This window comes from Tachyglossus aculeatus, unplaced genomic scaffold (assembly GCF_015852505.1).
Source record: "Tachyglossus aculeatus isolate mTacAcu1 unplaced genomic scaffold, mTacAcu1.pri scaffold_1_arrow_ctg1, whole genome shotgun sequence".
NCBI classification, from domain to species: Eukaryota; Metazoa; Chordata; class Mammalia; order Monotremata; family Tachyglossidae; genus Tachyglossus; species Tachyglossus aculeatus.
In genome coordinates, this window is record NW_024044915.1 from 4,385,994 (window position 1) to 4,406,081 (window position 20,088).

Sequence of the window (20,088 nt, forward strand, 5' to 3'; positions counted from 1 at the left end):
ATCCAAGCACTTATCATACTGTAACTTGATGACTGCAGCAGCCTCCTGACTGACCTTGCTGCCCCAGTCTTTCCCCAGTCCAGTTCATACTTCACTCAGTTGACCGGATCATTTTTCTAGAAAAGTGTTCATTCCACATCTCTCAACTTCTCAGGAACGCCTACTGCTTTCCCATGAACCTCTGCATCAAACAGAAACTTTGATCATCGGCTTTACAGCACTCAATCGCCTTAACCCCTCTTACCTTACCTCCCTGATTTCCTACTACAACCCAGCCAGCACATTTCACTCTCTAAATATCAACCTACTCGCTGCACCTTAAACTCATTTACCTCAGTGCCAACCACTCACTCACATCATGCCTCTGACCTGGACTGCCCCTACTGTTCATATCTGACAGACGATTATTCTCCCCACCTTCAAAGTCTTATCACAACCATATCACTTCCAAAAGGTCTTCACTAACTAAGCCTTCATTTCGTCTTCTCCCACTCCCTCGGCATCACCCTTACACTTTCATTTGTACCCTCTCTTCACCCCTCCATCAGCCCCACAGCAACTATGTACATGCCTGTAATTTATTTATTTATATTAACGTCATTTTCCCACTCCAGACAGTAAGCTCTTTTTGGGCTGGGGATGTGTCTGTTTATCGGTATATTGTACTCTCGGCTGGGGATGTGACTGTTTATCAGTATATTGTACTCTCCCAGAAGATTAGTGCAGTATACTCCAGTCCTCAAAAATACTCAGTGGTTGTCCATCCACCTCCACATAGAATAGAAATGCATTGCTCTCAGATTTTAAATTATCAGTTGGACCTGCCCTTCATAGCTAACCTGGATGATTACCCATTATATTCCAGGCTACACGCTTTACTGCTCTAATGCCAACCTATTTATTGTACCTCTATCTACCTTGCCTCTCACCTCTTGCCTTCATCCTGCCTCTAGCCTGGGACTCTTTCCCTGTTCATATCACTGTCCCTATCTTCAAAGCCTCATAAGAATCACATGTCTTCCAAGAGGCCTTCCCCTCTCAAGCCCTCATTGCCCCTACTGAGGACCAGAGGGTGGTTTTTCCCCACATCTTATTGATAACTTGTGTTTAGCTCAGCATTAAGCATTGTGTTTGGCATGGAGTGAGTGCTTGATCAACCTCATGCATTTCAGGAAGAACTCACTGACCTGGGGTGGGTTCGTGCTTAATTGCCCCTGCTGCTCTCCTCATCCTGTTCGTCTGCAGGTCATCAATCACGTCTTTTGGAGGTTTGCTGACTGTAAAATAATTTTGATATTAAGCACCATAGATTTCTCCTGGGGGTGGACTGCTCTGTTACTGGCACAGCCTTGTCCACCATAAATTTCCAGAAGTGGGAGCTGTACAAGTCCCAAAGGGTCTCCAGAGTTCAGGCCCGGCCCAATGGGGCAGGCCACCTGGCTTCCCAGGGCACAACCAGGGAGGAACTAGTTCTGTCTTCTCCTCAGTCTCTGATTGACCATGATCACGTAATACTTCAGCAGCTTGAAACCAACCCAACAGACACAAGCCTAGCAAAAGTATGGCAAGGAGGGACCATGACTCTTTCCCATCAGACTGAAAGCCCCTTGGGGTCAGGGATCAAGTCCATTAACTCTTCCAGTGCTCAGTACAGTGTTCTGCCCACAGTAAATGGTCAGATAGTAGGTTTTATGGATGGATTGATTGATTTATGAGGACATACTCTTACACAAACAGTTTTCAGATGCAGATCCTGTCTAGATCACCGTGTCTATATTCTGAACCCCTCTTTACTGACTAGTAAACCTTATCCTCGACTCCTCTCTCTCATTCAACCCAAATATTCCAATCCATCAGGAAATCCGGTGTATTCCACCTTCACAAGTTCTCTAAAATCTGCCCTTTCCCCTCCATCCAAACTGCTGCTACATTAATCGAATCACATCCTACCCTGCCTTAATTACTATATTAGCCTCCTTGTTGACCTCCCAGCCTCCTGTCTCTCCCCACTCCAGTCCATAATTTACTCTGCTCCTCAGAGCGTTATACTACAAAAATGTTTAGTCCACGTTTCCCCACTCCTCAACAAACTCCAGTGGTTACCTATCCACCTCTGCATCAAACAAAAACTCCCCACCATAGATATTAAAGCACTCAATCATCTTGCGCCCTCCTACCTGACTTTGTTATTCTTCTACAATCCAGCCCACAGAATTTGCTCCTTTAATGCTAAGCTTCCCACTGTAACTTGACCTCAGCTATCGCACCACCAACACCTTGCCCATGTACTACTTCTGCCTTGGAATGCTCTTCTTCCTCATAGAAGACAGAAAGTTACTCTCTCCAACTTCAAAGCCTTATTGAAGGCACATCTCCTCCAAAAGGCCTTCTCTGACTAAGCCCTCCTTTCCTCTTCTCCCTAGCCCTTCTATGGCACCCTGACTTGCTCCCTTCATTCACCCCTTGATAGCAACAGACTGCATGGTTCTCAGTGTGTGCTGTAGGTCACAGAAGCTCAGTTCAGACTGTGGTTTGTAAAGGAGAAAAGGAGGGGACAGGTAACAAACTGCTGTGCCAACCCGAAGATGCCCCATGGCAGCAGAGGCTCTCGGTGCTGGACTCCTTGGCACCTGGGGTGGGCAGATACCAGTGCTGTCTCCACAGGAAACAGCTCAAGGCTCCCTTCTTTGTCACGGAGCATGAATCTGAAGAAACCAAGGGTAGCACAGAGTAACAAGAAACAGATAAATAAAGGACAATCATAGTCACACAATAGAGAAATGACACAGTGTCCTTTTCATACTTGGACAAACTGGAGTTGGAAAATCACATTCTAACATGAAATTCTCAGTAAAGCCATTGGGAGGATGGAGGCTGATTTGTGCTAGTGAGGATATCTTCATAATAGAAAATTCAGCACAGAGAGATGGTAAATTGCAGGGTCGATTGCAGTGAGAGAATAGTGGGTTTATCAATGTGCATATAAGACAAAGTGTTCTGAGTACATAAACACGATCTCTGACCTCAAGGAGCTCAATTTTACCACCAGAAATTAATAGACTGCCATGAATTTTGTGGGACCCCAGAGATCATGTTTACCGATTATATTTTATTGTATCCTCCCAGGTGACAAGTAAGTGTTCAGCACATAGTAAGGAGTCAATAAATATCACTGAATGATTGATCAAATGTCTTCTTGGTAAGAGCAGTTGGAGCTTCTTAATTTAATTCCACTAAGATTGTAAAATATCCGAGACAAGGGATTGTGTCTACCGATGCTATTATACTGTACTCTACCAAGCACTTGGTACAGTGTTCCTTACACCGTAAGCATGTAATAAATACCATGATTGATTTGGAATGGTCTTTATTGAGGTCCCACTACCTGCAATGCACAGTAGGAAGCATTTGGAAAGGTAAACAGAAAGGACAGATATGTAATCTTCCGACTAGGAGTTTACACTCCAACAACTACAAATGGAAACAGATATATTAAAGATTTTTCCACTCCATCTCATGTCTTCAAAATTCTCTCCCTGTTTTTCAGCAAACCCTCAATTTGTGCTTCAGGCTGACTGCTCACTCTTCGTTTGTGTGGAAAATAGAAAAAAGGTGGAAGTGGGAGGGAGGCAGTATAATCAAGGAAAGGAGAGAAGAGAGGAGAAGGGAAACAAAGATGTCTCTAACTGTAGTAAAGAATGGAGTGAGTAAGAATTGTAGTCTGTGTTTTTCCTGGCACCCTTCATGTAGCATTCATGGGCACTGGTCAAGATTTCAAGCTTCATAATGATAATAATAATCGTTATAACTGTTAAGTACTTTCTGTATGCCAACACTGCATTAGATATAGTTCGGTGGGTACAAACACAGTCTTTACCCCACATAAGCTCTCAGCCTTAGTAGGAGAGAGAATGAGTATTTTATCCCCATTTTACAGGGAAGGAAACAGAGTCACAGAAAGTTTTACTGACTTATCCAATATCACACTTCAGACAGTGGCAGACCTGGGACTAGAATCCAGGTCCTCGGACTCCCAGGCCAGTGCTCTTTCCACTAGGTCACCCACACAATGCTGAGGTAAAACCATTCTGGGGTGTAGACTGGTTAAGTCAGAGCCATGGTCAGGGAAGTCCGTGGAGATGACCTTTTATCTGATAGATGATTTCTCCTTTAGGAAATATTTTGGCCATATCAGCCTTCCCATTATTGCCTTCATGCCCCCGTTCCTCACGCTCTAGATGAGGGGATTAAGCATAGGGGGCACCACAGCATAGAGCACAGACATCAGCAGGTCCAGTGCAGAGGGAGAGTATGATATTGGCTTTAAGTAGGCAGAGAAGCCAGACGTGAGAAACAGAGTGTCGACAACCAGGTTGGGTAGGCAGGTGGAGAAGGCCTTGGAGCTGCCCACCGCCTATGGGGTCCTCAGCACAGCTGAGAAGATGCGGACATAGGATATCACAATGAGCACGAAGCAGAAGAAAGCTAAGCACATGCTGATGGCTAAACTCAGATCTTCGGTTCCATGGTCAGTGGAACATGTAAGGCTTAGCAACTGGGCACCATCGCAGAAGAACTGGTTGACAGTGTTGGGGCCACAGAAAGATAGGGAGAAGGTGCAGGCTGTGTATTTGATGACACTCAAATAGCTGCTGAACCAAGAGGCAGCCAACATGCGTATACAGGCCCTGTGGGGCATGATGATCTCATAGTGCAGGGGGCAGCAAATGCTGACATAGCAGTCGTGGGACATCACCATGAACAGGGTCATATCTGTTCCAGTGAATAAAAATACGGGGAATACCTGGGCAGCACAGCCCTGCAGAGTGATGGAGTTGACATTTGTGAGGGAATTGAAGATGGATTTAGGGACTGTGACAGAGATGTGGCCGAGGTCAAGGATGGACAGGTTCTTGAGGAAGAAGTACATGGGGATGTGTAAGTGCCAGTCAAGGGTGGTGACAGCAATGATGAGGAGGTACCCCATCAGAGCTGCCAGATAGAACAGGAGGAGCAGAACAGTGTGGATCAGCTGCAACTTCCGGATGTCGGAGAATCACAGGAGGAGGAATTTTGTCACCGTCGTGATGTTAGACATGGTCTGGGAGCTGTCATGAGCTGCCTGAGTGAAGAATGGAGCAAAGTCAACATCCCAAACTGAGCGTCTTCTGAGTCTACTATTAGTGTTTGGGGTTTTCTTGGAGAAGAGCTATAACTAATCACAAGAAACTTTATAATGTGATGGGGTGACAGGATGCAAGAGTGCATTTTGGCCCAGATACAACAGCAAAATATAATAATTTTGGTAAATGTTAAGCACTTACTTTATGAGAAATGCAGTTCTAAGTACTTTGGTAGGTAGAAGATAAACAGCACCTCACAATGTACTTAGGAGGGAGAACAGTTTTTAATCCCCGTTTTACAGGTGAGGAAACTGTGGCCCAAAGACGTTAAATGACTTGTTAAGATCACCCAGCAGGCAAGTCAATCAATCAGTCAATCAATCAATCGTATTTATTGAGCGCTTACTGTGTGCAGAGCACTGTACTAAACTCTTGGGAAGTACAAACTGGCAGCATATAGAGACAGTCCCTACTCAAGAGTGGGCTCACAGTATAGAAGGGGGAGACAGAGAACAAACCCAAACATACTACCAAAATAAAATAAATAGAATAGATAGGTACAAGTAAAATAAATAAATAAATAAATAAATAGAGTAATAAATATGTACAAACATATATACATATATACAGATGCTGTGGGGAAGGGAAGGAGGTAAGACGGGGGGATGGAGAGGGGGACGAGGGGGAGAGGAAGGAGGGGGCTTAGTCTGAGAAGGTCTCCTGGAGGAGGTGAGCTCTCAGTAGGGCCTTGAAGGGAAGAATAGAGCTAGCTTGGCGGATGGACAGAGGGAGGGCATTCCAGGCCAGGGGGATGACGCGGGCTGGGGGTCGACGGCGGGACAGGGGAGAACGAGGCACAGTGAGGAGATTAGCAGCAGAGGAGCGGAGGGTGCGGGCTGGGCTGTAGAAGGAGAGAAGGGAGGTGAGGTAGGAGGGGGCAAGGTGGTGGAGAGCTTTGAAGCCCAGGGTGAGGAGTTTCTGCCTGATGCGCGGATTGATTGGTAGCTACTGGAGATTTTTGAGGAGGGGAGTAACATGCCCAGAGCGTTTCTGGACGAAGACAATCCGGGCAGCGGCATGAAGTATGGATTAAAGTGGGGAGAGACACGAGGATGGGAGATCAGAGAGGAGGCTGATGCAGTAGTCCAGTAGCAGTAGCAGTAGCCGTCTCACATTTACTCTTGCCTTCAACACCTTTCTATTTGGATTTTCTATTGTCTCCTCAAAGTTAACAAGGTCAAAACAGAACTCCTCATCTTCTGCCACAGACTATGTCTTCCCCCTGTCTTTAGGATCACTGAAGACAACACCACTATCCTCCTGGTCTCGCAAGTCTGTACCCTTGCCATCATCATCGACATCTCTCTCATTTAACCCACAAATTCAATGCCATCAAATCCTGCTGGTTTTACCTTCACAACATCACTGAAACCCATCCTTACCTCTCCATCCAAATTGCTGCTATGTTGATCCAAGCACTTATCCTAGTGTAACTTGATGACTGCAGCAGCCTCCTGGATGACCTTGCTGCCTCCTGGCTTTCCCCAGTCCAGTTCATACTTCACTCTGCTGACAGGATCATTTTTCTAGAAAAATGTTCAGTCCACATCTCCCCACTCCTCAGGAACCTCCAGTGGTTTTCCATGAACCTCTGCATCAAACAGAAACCTTTACCATTGGTTTTACAGCACTCAATTCCCTTGCCCCCTCCTACCTTACCTCCCTGATTTCCAACCACAATCCAGCCAGCACATTTAACTCCTCTAATATGAACCACTCACCTCACCTCAAACTCATTTACCTCACTGCCAACCTCTCACCCACATCATATCTCTGACCTGGAGTGCCCTTACTCTTCATATCTGACTGACAATCATCGTCCTCACCTTCGAAGTCTTATCGCAAGCACATCTCTTCCAAGAGGTTTTCCTTAACTAAGCCTTCATTTCTTCTTCTCCAACTACCTCTGAATTACATTTGTACTTGGATTTGTACCCTCTCTTCACCCCTGCAACATCCCCACAGCACTTATGTACTTATGTATAATTTATTTATTTCTGTTAATGTCCATCTCCTGCTCCACACTGTAAGCTCGTTGTGGGCTGGGGATGTGTCTGTTTATTGTTACATTGTACTCTCCCAAACGATTAGTACAGTCCTTTGCACACAGTAAGTGTTTACTAAATATGATTCATTAATTAATCGATTGATTTGTCTCTCCAGTCCTCAAAAATCTCCAGCGTCTGCCCATCCACCTCCTCATCAAATAGAAACACCTTCTTCTCAGCATTTAAATTCTCAATCGGCCTGGCCCTTCATATATTACCTGGTTGATTGCCAACTACAACCCAGGCCGCATGCTTTACTACTCTAATGCCAAGCTACTCAATGCACCTCGATCTTGTCTACCTCACCTCTGACCACTTTCCTACATCCTGCCTCTAGCCTTGGACTCTTTCCCTGTTCATATCTGGTAGACTATCACTCCCTCTATCTTCAATCCTTAGAAGAATGACATCTCTTCCAAGAGGCCTTTCCCGGAGCAAAACCTCATTTCCCCTACTGAGGACCAGAGGGTAGCCTCTACCCACATTTTAGTGATAACTTGTGTTTAGCTCAGCATTTAACATCGTGTTTGGAGTGAGTTCTTGATCAACCCCATGCACTTCAGGAGGAACTCACTGACCTGGGGTGGGTTCATGCTCTATTGCTCCTGCTGATCCCCTTATCCTGTGGGTCTGCAGGCCATAGATTGTGTCTTGTGGAGCTTTGCTAACTGTAAAATAATTTTGATTTTAAGCACCATAGATTCTCTCCAGGGGCTGGACTGTTCTGTGACTGGCACAGCCTTGTACACCGCAAAGCCCTAGAAGTGTGAGCTGTACAATACCCAAATGGTCTCCAGAGGTCAGGCCCGGGCCACTGGAGCAGGCCACCTGGTTTCAGAGATGGGGCTATTCCCCGGGCACAACCAGGGAGGAACTGGTTCTGCCTTCTCTTGACTATAATAACGTGATACTTCAGCCCCTTGAAGCCAACCCAGCCGATACATGCCTGACAAATGCATGGCAAGGAGGAACCATGACTCTTCCCTACCAGACTGAAATCCCCTTGGGGTCAGGGACCATGTTTATTAACTCCATTTTACTCTTCCAGTGTTTATCACAGTGTTCTGTCCACAGTAATTGCTTGGCTAGTAATTTTGATGGATTGACTGATTGATTTATGAGTACATCCTCCTACACAAACAGTTTCCAGAGGCAGATCGTCTCTAGATCACTGTGTCTGTATTTCGAACCCCTCTTCACTGAGAAGTAAACCTTGGCATTACCCTTGACTCCTCTCTCTCATTCAACCCAAATATTCCAATCCATCACTAAATCCTGTGGATTCCACTTTCACACGTTCTCTAAAATCTGCCTTTTCCTCTCCATCCAAACTGCTACCATATTAATCTAATCACTTATCCTACCCCACCTTGATTACTATATCAGCCTCCTTGCTGACCTCTCAGCCTTCAGTCTCTCCCCACTCCAGTCCATACTTTACTCTGATGCTCACATCATTTTTCTACAAGAATGTTTAGTTCTTGCTTCCCCATTCCTCAAGAAACGCCAATCATTGCCTATCCACCTCCGCATCAAACAAAAACTCCTCACCATAGGTATTAAAGCACTCGATCACTTTGCCTGCTCCTACCTGACTTTGCTCCTTTCCTACAGGAACCCAGTCCACACACTTCACTGCTTTAATGCTAACCTTCTCACTGTACCTTAACCTCATCTATCTCACCACCAACTTCTTGCCCATGTCCTACCTCTGGCCTGGAATGCCCTTCCTCCTCACATCAGAAAGAAAATTACTCTTTCAGCCTTCAGAGCCTTATTGAAGGCACATCTCCTCCAAGAGGCCTACCCTGACTAAACCATCCTTTCCTCTTCTTCCTTACCCTTCTATAACACCCTGACTTGCTCCCTTCACTTATCCCTTGATAGCAGCTGCAGCTCTTGTTGTGAGCTGCAGGTCACAGAAGATTAACTCAGACTGTGGTTTGGAAAGAGAAAAAGAGGGAGCAGGGCACAAACTGCTGTTGCAACCCAAGGATGCCCCTTTTCAGCAAAGGCTTTCAGTGTTGGACTCCTTGGCACCTGGGGTGGGCAGACACCAGTATTGTCTCCACAGGAAACAGCCCAAGGCTCCCCTCTTTGTAACGGAGCCTGAACCTGAGGAAGCCAAGGGTAGCACAGAGTAACAAGAAACCAATAAATACAGGACAACCACAGTCACACAATAGCGAAATGACACCTGGAAGGACTGGAGTTGGAAAACTACACTCTAACATGAAATTCTCAGTAGGGCCATGGGGACGTTGGAGGCTCATTTGTGCTAATCAGGATTTCCTCAAAGTAGAAAATTCAGCATAGAGAGATGGTAAATTGCAGGGTCGATTGCAGTGAGAGAATAGTCGGGTTTATCAGTGTCCAGATAGGACAATGTGTTCTGAATTCATAAACACAACCCCTGCCTTAAAGGAGCTCAATCTTACCACCAGTAATTAATAAACTGCCGTGAATTTTGTGTCAGACCCCAGAGATTATGCTTACCAACTATATTTTGTTGTACTCTCCCAAGTGTCTAGTAAGTGTTCAGCATACATTAAGGAGTCAATAAAGCCTTAACCTGGCTAAGAGGCTAAAAGAAGATATATATTATTCAGGATCATACTTATATACAGACCTGGTTGCCTACTTTGTCTTTGCTATTGTTTCTTTTTAAGGGCTAGGAAGGTTTAGTCATCATATCCCAAGGATTTGGAAAGCAACCGAAGAATAATAACTGGTAAAATTGTTAAATTGTTAAAATGAGAGCAGCGTGATTCAGTGGAAAGAACATGGGCTTAGGAGTCAGAGGTCATGCGTTCTAATCCTGGCTCTGCCAAGTGTCTGCTATGTGACCTTGAACAAGTCACTTAACATCTCTGAGCCTCAGTTAACTCATCTGTAAAATGGGGATTAAGACTGTGAGCCCCACGTAGGACAACCTGATCACCTTGTAACCCCCAGCCCCAGCACTTAGAACAGTGCTTTGCATATAGTAAGCGCTTAACAAATGCTATTATTATTATTATTATTATTATTATTATTATTATTAATACCACTGAATGATAGTTCAATTCTCTTCTGGGTAAGAGCAGTTGGAGCATCTTAATTTGATTCATTCCACTAAGATTGTAAGCTACCCGAGCAAGGGATTGTGCCTATCAATGCTATTATACCATACTCTCCCAAGCACTTGGTTCACTGTTCCTAACAAAATAAGCACTTAATAAATACCATTGATAGATTTGGAATGGCATTTATTGAGGTCCCACTATCCGCAATGCACAGTGTGAAGCATTTGGAAAGGTAAACAGAAAGGAGAGATAAATCATCTGCCCACTAGGAGTTTACACTCTAACAAAAACAAACAGAAAGGGATCTATTCCAGATTTTCCCACTCCATCTCATGTCTTCGGAATTTTCTTCTAGTTTTTCAACAAACCTTCCATTTGTGCTTCAGACTGACTTCTCACTCTTCGTTTTAGGGGAAAATAAAGAAAAAGGGGAAGTGGGAGGGAGGCAGTATAAACAAGGGAAAGAGAGAAGAAAGTAGAAGGGAAACAAAGATGTCCCTCACTGTAGTAAGGCATGGAGTGCGTAAGAATTGTAGTCTGTGTTTTTTCTGGACCCCTCCTTGGAGTGTTCATGGCCACTGGTCAAGATTTCAAGCTTCATGCTGATAATAATAATCATGATATCTGTTAAGCACTTGCCATTTGCCAGCCCTATATTAGATATAGTTTGTTGGGTTCAAAAACAGTCCTTTCATTCATTCATTTCATTCATTCAGTCGTATTTATTGAGTACTGACTGTGTGAAGAGCACTGTACTAAGTGCTGGCAAAGTACAATTTGACAACAAATAGAGACAGTCCCTACCCAGCAACAGGGTCACAGTCTAGAAAGGGGAGACAGACAACAAAACAAAAGAATTAGACAGGTGTCAATACCATCAAAATAGATAAATAGATTTATAGGTATTTACACATCATTAATAAAATAGAGTAATAACTATTTTCAAATATACACTAATGCTGTGGGGAGGGGAAGGGGTAAGTTAGGGGGGAGGGGGTGGGGGGTGATGAGGAGGGGAGGAGGAGCAGAGGAAAATGGGGGCTCAGTCTGGGAAGGCTTCCTGGAGGAGGCGAGCTCTCAGTAGTGCTTTGAAAGGAGGAAGAGAGCTAGTTTGGCGGATGTGTGGAGAGAGGGCATTCCAGGCCAGTGGTAGGATGTAGGACAGGGGTCGACGGCGGGACCGGCGAGAATGAGGCACATTGAGGAGGTTAGCAGCAGAGGAGAGGACGGTGTGTGCTGGGCTGTAGAAGGAGATAAGGGAGGTGAGGTAGGCGGGGGTGAGGTGATGGAGAGCTTTGAAGCCAATAGTGATGAGTTTTTGCTTCATATGAAGGTTGATAGGCAACCACTGGAGATTTTTGAGGAGTGGAGTGACATGCCAAGAGTGTTTCTGTGGAAAGATAATCAGGGCAGCAGAGTGAAGTATAGACTGAAGCGGGGAGAGTCAGGAGGATGGGAGTTCAGAAAGGAGGCTGATGCAGTAATCCAGTCGGGGTAGGATGGGAGATTGTACCAACAAGGTAGCGGTTTGGATGCTGAGAATTGGCGGATCTTGGCATTGTCGTGAAGTTGAGACCAACAAGTTTTGGTGACAGATTGGAAGTGAGGGATGAATGAGAGAGCGAAGTCAAAGATGACACAAAGATTGTGGGCTTTTGAGACCGAAAGGATCATAATGTTGTCCACAGTGATGGGAAAGTCAGAGAGAGGACAGGGTTTGGGAGGGAAGATAAGGAGCTCGGTCTTGGATATGTTGAGCTTAAGGTGGCTGGAGGACATCATTCTGGAGGTGTTCTGAAGGCAGGAGGAGATTCGAGCCTGGAGGAAGGGAGAGAGAACAGGCGAGGAGATGTAGATTTGGGTGTCTTCTGTGTAGTTGAAGCCGTGGGAGCGAATGAGTTCAACAAGGGAGTGAGTATAGATGGAGAACAGAAGGGGACCAAGAACTGACCCTTGAGGAATCCCTACAGTAAGGGGATGGGGGGGTGGGGAGGAGTAGCCCAAGAAGAAGACTGAGAATTGATGGCCAGAGAGGTAAGAGGAGAACCAGGAGAGGATGGAGTCCGTAAAGCCAAGGTTAAATAACGTGTTGAGGAGAAGGAGATGGTCCACAGTGTCTAAGGCAGCTGAGAGGTCGAGGAGGATTAGGATAGAGTAGGAGCCATTGGATTTGGTAAGAAGGTGGTCATTGGTGTGCTTTGAGAGGGCAGGTTCGGTGGAGTGGAAGGAATGGAAGCCAGATTGGAGGGTGCCTAGGAGAGAGTTGGAGTTGAGGAATTAGAGGCAGTGAGTGTAGATGACTCATTCTAGGAGTTTGTAATGGTAAGGTAGGAGGGAGATAGGGCGATAACGAGAAGGGGCAGTGGGGTCAAGATAGGGTTTTTTTTTAGGATGGGAGAGACATGGGCATGTTTGAAGTTAGAGGGGAAGAAACCATTAGAGAGTGAGCAGTTGAAGATGGAAGTAAAGGAGGGGAGGAGGGAAGGGGTGAGAGTTTTTATAAGATGAGATGGAATGGGGTCTGAAGCACAGGAAGATGGGTTGGCACTTGAAAGTTGGGAGATCTCATCTGTTGATGCTGCTGGGAAGGATGGGAAAGTAGAGGAGAAGGTTGAGAGCGGGAGAATGGAGAAGGGGGAGGGGTGAATTTGTGGCGCTCAGACCAGAAGGTGTTAATTTTCCTAATGAAGAAGGTGGACAGATCGTTGGGGGTGAGGGATGGAGGAGGGGGAGAAACATAGGACCTGAGGAGGGAGTTAATTGTCTGGAACTGCTGAAGGGGGTGATGGGCATGGGTGTCAATAAGGGAAGATAAATAGTTTTCTCTTAGTCTAACTAGGAGGGAATATGGGTATTTCATCCCCATTTTATACATAAGGAACAAAGGCAGAGAAGCTTTTACTGACTAGAATCCAGGTCCTCTGACTCCCAGGCCAGTGCTCATTCCACCAGGTCACCAGACAATGCTGAGATAAAACCATTCTGGAATGAAGACTGGTTAAGTCAGAGGAATGGTCAAGGGGGTCTGTGGAGAAGGACCTATCATCTGATAGATGGTTGCTCCTTCGGGAAATGTTTTGACTATAGCAGCCTTCCCATCGCTGCCTTCATGTCCCGGTTCCTCAGGCTGTAGATGAGGGGATTAAGTGTAGGCGGCACAACAGCATAGAACACAGACACCAGCAGGTCCAGTGCAGAGGGAGTGTCTGATATTGGTTTTAGGTAGGCAGAGGTGCCAGATGTGACGAACAGAGTGACGACGAACATGTGGGGAAGGCATGTAGAGAAGGCTTTGGAGCGGCCCTCCACCGACGGCATCCTCAGCACTGCTGAGAAGATGCGGACGTAGGAGCCCACGATGAGCACGAAACAGAAGAAAACTAAGCAGACGGTGATGGCTAAACTCATATCTTCTGTGACATGGTTAGTGGAACATGCCAATCTAAGCAACTGGGGACCATCGCAGAAGAACTGGTGGACAGTGTTGGGGCCACAGAAGGATAGAGAGAAGGTGCTGGTTGTGTAAATGATGGCATTCAAACAACTGCTAAACCAAGAGGCAGCCAACATCCCTACACAGGCCCCGTGGGGCATGATGATCTCATAATGCAGGGGGCGGCAGATGGCGACATAGCGGTCGTGGGACATCACTGTGAGCAGGGCCAACTCTGATCCACCGAATAAAAATGCGAGGAATACTTGGGCAGCGCAGCCCAGCAGAGTGATGGAGTTGACATTGGTGAGGGAATTGAAGATGGATTTGGGAACTGTGACGGAGATGTAGCCAAGGTCAAGGATGGACAGGTTCTTGAGGAAGAAGTACATGGGAGTGTGGAACTGCCGGTCAAGGGTGGTGATAGCAATGATGAGGAGATTCCCCATTGGAGCTGCCATATAGATAAGAAGAAACAACGCAGTGTAGATCAACTGCCACTCCCGGATGTCGGAGAATCCCAGAAGGAGGAATTCTGTCACTGTCGTGATGTTAGACATGGTCTGGGAGATGTCATGAGCTGCCTGTGAGAGTGAAGAATGGTGCAAAATCAACATCCCAAACTGAGCATATTCTGAGTCTGCTATTAGGGTTGGGGGTTTTCTGGAGGAGACCTATAACCAACCTCAATAAAATTTATAATCTGATGTGTTGACAGGAGACAGGAATGCATTTTGGCCCAGATACAACAGCAAAAAAAAATAATAATTGTGGTATCTGTTAAGAACTTAGTATGAGCCAAAAAAACCAGTTTTAAGTGCTGAGGTAGATACAAAATAATCAGCACCTCACAATAGAAGTAGGAGGGAGAACAGTTCTTAATCCCTATTTTACAGGTGAGAAAACTGGGGCCCACAGAGGTTAAATGACTTGCTAAGATCACTCAGCAGACAAGTTGCAGAGTCGTTAAAACAGAGGTCCTCTGACTCCCAGCCTCGTAGTTTTCCAATAGGCCATGTAACTACTGTAGTGACACTCCTACGCACACCATCTTCAAAAACACTACTAAGTCACATCTCCTACAAGTAGCCGCCTCTGATTATACAGTCATTTGCCCACTCTACTGGCCTTCTCTTCTATGTCATCTAGACACTTAAATCAGTACGCTTTGAGAAAGTTTTTTTCTTACTCCACTTCCAGAGACACAGCACTTATGTCCATATATTTATTTGCTGGCACTTCCAATACCTGTAATTTATTTTAATGCCTGTCTTCCCAACTAGTATGTTAGCTCCTTTTCTAAAACGGTATTTGTTATGCGATTACTATGTGCTAAGCACTGTTCTAAGCGCTGGGGTAGATGCAAGGAAATCAGGTTGTCTTACGTGGGGCTCATAGTTTTAATCCATCTTTTTATAGATGAGGTAACTGAGGCACAAAGAAGTTAAGTGACTTGCCCAGAGTCACAAAACTGACAAGTGGCAGAGCTTCTTGAGGGCAATGGTCATGTTGCACTGTAGTTTTCCAAGCACATAGTTCAGTGCTCTGTCCGTAGTTAGTGCTTAATAAGTGTCATTTATTGATTGATTGTTCTAAGCATTAGGGTCTGTATCCTTTAAGAACTTTTATATTGACCCCACCCCCAGTCGCACAGTACTTCGTCCATAACATTATATCCTGCTGTTTCCCCAATCCGTAATTTACTTTAATGATTGTCTCTCCGTGTCGTCTATAAACCCATTAAGAGAAGGGATCATGTCTACCTACTGTTTTCTGTTGCCGAATTGTACATTCCAAGTGCTTAGTACAATGCTGTGCGCACAGTAAGTGCTCAATGAATACGATTGAATGAATGAATGAACCTACTCTATTATACTGTGCTCTTCCCAATGCTTAGTACAGTGCTTTTCACCAACAAGCACTTACTAAAAACAACTGATTGAGATATGATTCTAGATAGAATCCAGATATATTTCCATGACAGTGAGTCAGCAGGTATTCACTGCACCCTCCCACAAGGTCGTTTATTGCCATTCATTGAGAGGGATCATGGTAAAGAGTAGACATACTTTCAAAATTTTCACCTTCCACCAGTACTTCTGACCCCATCTTCTACCATTTATTTCCCAGTGGCTTCTTCTACATTGCTTGTAAACATGCTCACGTATCCCCTGTCTTAAAAAACCCCTCTTTGTCCCCACAACTCCCACCTGCTATTGTCCTATCTCCCTCCTACTACTCCTCTCCAAACCCCTTAAGCAAGTTTTCTGCTGCTTCTCCTCCAATTCTGTCCTTGATCCACTCCAATCTCGTTGATTTCCCCTTTGTACCACTGAAACTGCCTTCTCTTAGGTCACCAGTGATCTTCTTTTGCCAAACCCAAAGGCCTCCATCCTAATCATCCTTGACCTCTCAGCTGCGTTCAACACTGTTGACCACCCCCTTCTTGTGGAAACATTAACCAACCTCGGCTTCACTGACATTGTCCTCTCCTAGTTTTCTGCTCGTTTCTGATCTCTTTTACAGGCTCCTCTCTCTCCCACCTTTTAAATATGGGAGTCCCTCAAGGATCGGTTCTAGATCCTCTTTTATTCTCGTGATTCACCCACTCCCTTGGACAATTCATTTGCTCTCATGACTTCACCCATCTTCTCTACATGGATGATTCCCTTATCTATCTCTCCAGCCCTGACTCTCTCCCTCTCAGAAGTCTCATATTTACACTTGCCTTCAGGACATTTCGTTTTTGGATTTTCTGTTGTCACCTCATTGATAACAAGCTCAAAACAGAACTCCTCATCTTCTGCCCCAGACCTTGTCCTCCCCCTGTCTTTAGGATCACTGACCACAACACCACTATCCTCTTTGTCTCACAAATGTGTATCCTTGCCATTATCATCGACATCCCTCTCATTTAACCCACATATTCATTATGTAACTATAACCTGTTGTTTTTACCTTCACAACACCACTGAAACCCATACTTACCTCTCCATCCAAATTGCTGCTATGCTGATTCAAGCACTTATCGTAGTCTGACTTGATGACTGCAGCAGCCTACTGGCTGACCTTGCTGCCTCTTTCCCCAGTCCAGATCACACTTCAGTCTGCTGACCAGATCATTTTTCTAGAAAAATGTTCAGTCTACGTCTCTCCACTCCTCAGGAACCTCCAGTGGTTTTCCATGAACCTCCGTATCCAACAGAAACATTTACCATCGGCTTTAAAGCGCTCAATCACCTTACCCCCTCCTACCTTACCTGCCTGATTTCATACTACAACCCAGCCCACTCATTTCACTCCTCTAACGGCAACCTACTCACTGCATCTCTGTCTCATTTACGTCACTGCCAACCTCTCACCTACATCATGCATCTGACCTAAAGTGTTGTTACTCTACATATCTGACAGATGATCATTCTCACCACCTTCAAAGTCTTATCACAAGCACATCTTATCCAAAATATCTTCCCTAACTAAGCCTTCATTTCCTCTTCTCCCACTCCCTCTGTATCACCCTTGCACTTAGACCTGTACCCTCTCTTAACCCCTCCATCAGCCCAACAGCACTTAGGTGCATATATGTAATTTATTCATTTATATTGATATCCATCTCCCACTTCAGACTTTAAGCTCGTTGTAGGATGGGGATGTGTCTCTTTATTGGTGCATTGTACTCTCCCAAATGATTAGTTCAGGCCATTGCACACAGTAAGTGTTTAGTAAATATGGTTGCTTGATTAATCGATTGATTGGTCTCTCCAGTCCTCAAAAATCCCCAGTTGTTGCCCATCCACCTCCACATTGAATAGAAATGCCTTGCTCTCTGCTTTTAAATTCTCAATCAGCCCAGCAGTTCACATCTTATCCGGTTGAATACACAGTAAAACCCAGGCCACATGCTTCACTACTACTCCTCTAATGCCAACCTACTCATTGTACCTCAATCTTGTTTACCTCACTTCTGACCACTTGCCTACATCCTTGCTCTATCCTGGGATTCTTTTCCTGATCATATCTGGTAGATTATCACTCTCCCTGTCTTCAAGTCCTTATGAGAATCACATCACTTCCAAGAGGACTTCCCCTCTGAAGCCCTCATTTCCCCTAATGAGGACCAGAGGGTGATCTCTCCCCACATTTTATTGATAATTTGTGTTTAGCTCAGCATTTAGCATCGTGTTAGCAGTGAGTGCTTGATCAACCCCATGCATTTCAGGAGGAACTCACTGACCTGGAGTGGGCTTGTGCTTAATTGCTCCTGCTTCTCCTGTAAGTCTGCAGGCAATCAATTGCATCTTGCGGAGGTTCGCTAACCATAAAATAATTTTGATTTTAAGGACGACAGATTCTCTCCTGGGGCTGGACTGCTCTGTGACTGGCACTGTCTTGCCCACCGCAAAGTCCCAGAAGTGGGAGCTGTACAATCCCAAAGGGCCTTCAGAGCTCAGGCCGGGGCCAATGGGGCAGGCCACCTGGTTTCAGAGATGGGGCTATTCCCATGGCACAACCAGGGAAGAATTGGTTCTGCCTTCTCCTCAGTCTCAGATTGACCATGTTAACGTGATACTTCAGCACCTTGAAGCCAATCCAGCAGACACAAGCCTGGCAAAAGCTTGGCAGGGAGGGAACATGACTCTTCCCTATGATACTGAAAGCTCCTTGGTGTCAGGGATCATGTCTATTAACTCTATTGTACTCTTCCTGTGCTTAGTTCAGTGTTCTGCCCACAGTTAATGTTCAGTTAGTAAGACTGATAGATATATTGATTGATTGATAAGGACATCCTCCTACATAAACAGTTTCCAGAGGCAGATCCTCTCTAGATCACTGTGAATGTATTTTGAACCTTTCTTGAAACCTTAGGTATTATCCTTGGCTCCTCTCTCCCATTCAACCCGAATATTCCAATCCATCACTAATTCCTGCCGATTCCACCTTCACGACATCACTACAATCTGCCCTTTCCTCTCCATCCAAACTGTTACCACATTAACCCTATCATCCTACTCTGCCTTGATTACTATATCAGCCTCCTTGCTGACCTCTCAGACTCCTGTCTGTCCCCACTCCAGTCCATACTTTACCCTGCTGCTCAGATCTGTTTTCTAAAAAATATTTAGTCCTTGTTTCCCCACTCCTCAAGAAACTCCAATGGTTGCCTATCCACCTCCAGATCAAACAAAAACTCCTCACCATAGGTTTTAAAGCTTCAATCACCTTGCCCACTGCTACCTGACTTTTCTACTCTCCTACTACAACCCAGCCCACTCACTTTGCTCCTTTAATGTTAACCTTCTCACTGTACCTTGACCTCATCTACCTCACCACCAATGTCTTGTCCATGTCCTACCTCTGGCCTGAAATGCCCTTCCTCCTCATATCAGATGAATAATTACTCTCTCCACCTTCAAAACCTTATTGAAGGCAAATCTCCTCCTAAAGACCTCCCCTGACTAAGCCCTAACTTTCTCTTCTCCCTTGCCCTTCTATGACACCCTGACTTGCTCCTTTCATTCATCCATTGATAGCAACAGACAGCATGGTTCTCGGGGTGTGTGATACAGGTCACAGGAGCTCAGCTCAGACTATGGTATGGAAAGGAGAAAAGGAGGGAGCAGGGAACAAACTGCTGTGGCAACCCGAGGCTGCCACATTTCAGCAGAGGCTCTCAGTACTGGACTCCTTGGCACGTGGGGTGGGCGGAAAGCACTGTTGTCTCCACTGGAAACAGCCCGAGGTTCCCCTCTTTTTCACAGAGACTGAACCTGAGGAAGCCAAGGGTAGCACAGAGTAACAAGAAACATAAATAAAGGATAACCACAGTCACACAATAGAGAAATGACACAGTGTCCTTTTCACACCTGGACGGACTGGAGTTGGAAAACCACACTCTAACATGAAATTCTCAGTAAGGCCATGGGGAGGATGGAGGTTGATTTGTGCTAGTAAGAATTACCTCACAGTAGAAAATTCAGCACAGACAGATGTCAAATTGCAGGGTCGATTGCAGTGAGAGAATAGTGGGTTTAGCAATGTCCATATAGGACAAAGTGTTGTGAGTTCATTAACAAGACCCTGACCTCAAGGAGCTCAACTTTACCACCAGAAAGTACTATATTGCTATGAATTTGGTAAGTCAGACCCCAAATATCTTGTTTACCGACTATATTTTATTGGACCCTCCCAGGTGACTAGTAAGTGTTCAGCACACAGTAAGGAGTCAATAAATATCACTGAATGATTGATCAAATCTCTTTTAGGTAACAGCAGTTGGAGCTTCTTAATTTGATACATTCCACTAAGATTGTAAGTTATCCGAGGCAAAGGACTGTCTAACGATGCTATTATACTGTACT

At 45.3% G+C, this 20,088-nt stretch overlaps 1 protein-coding gene across 1 annotated transcript; it reads right to left on the reverse strand.

Annotated features, from left to right (window-relative positions):
- Positions 1 to 13,377: 13,377 nt before the first annotated feature.
- LOC119923488 (olfactory receptor 14A16-like) lies at positions 13,378 to 14,289 on the reverse strand. The gene is made up of 2 exons (XM_038742865.1): positions 13,912 to 14,289; positions 13,378 to 13,872 (listed from the first exon to the last, which is right to left on the reverse strand). The coding sequence occupies exons 1-2, from the start codon at positions 14,287 to 14,289 to the stop codon at positions 13,378 to 13,380; spliced, it is 873 nt and encodes a 290-aa protein (XP_038598793.1).
- Between the last annotated feature and the right edge of the window lie 5,799 nt (positions 14,290 to 20,088).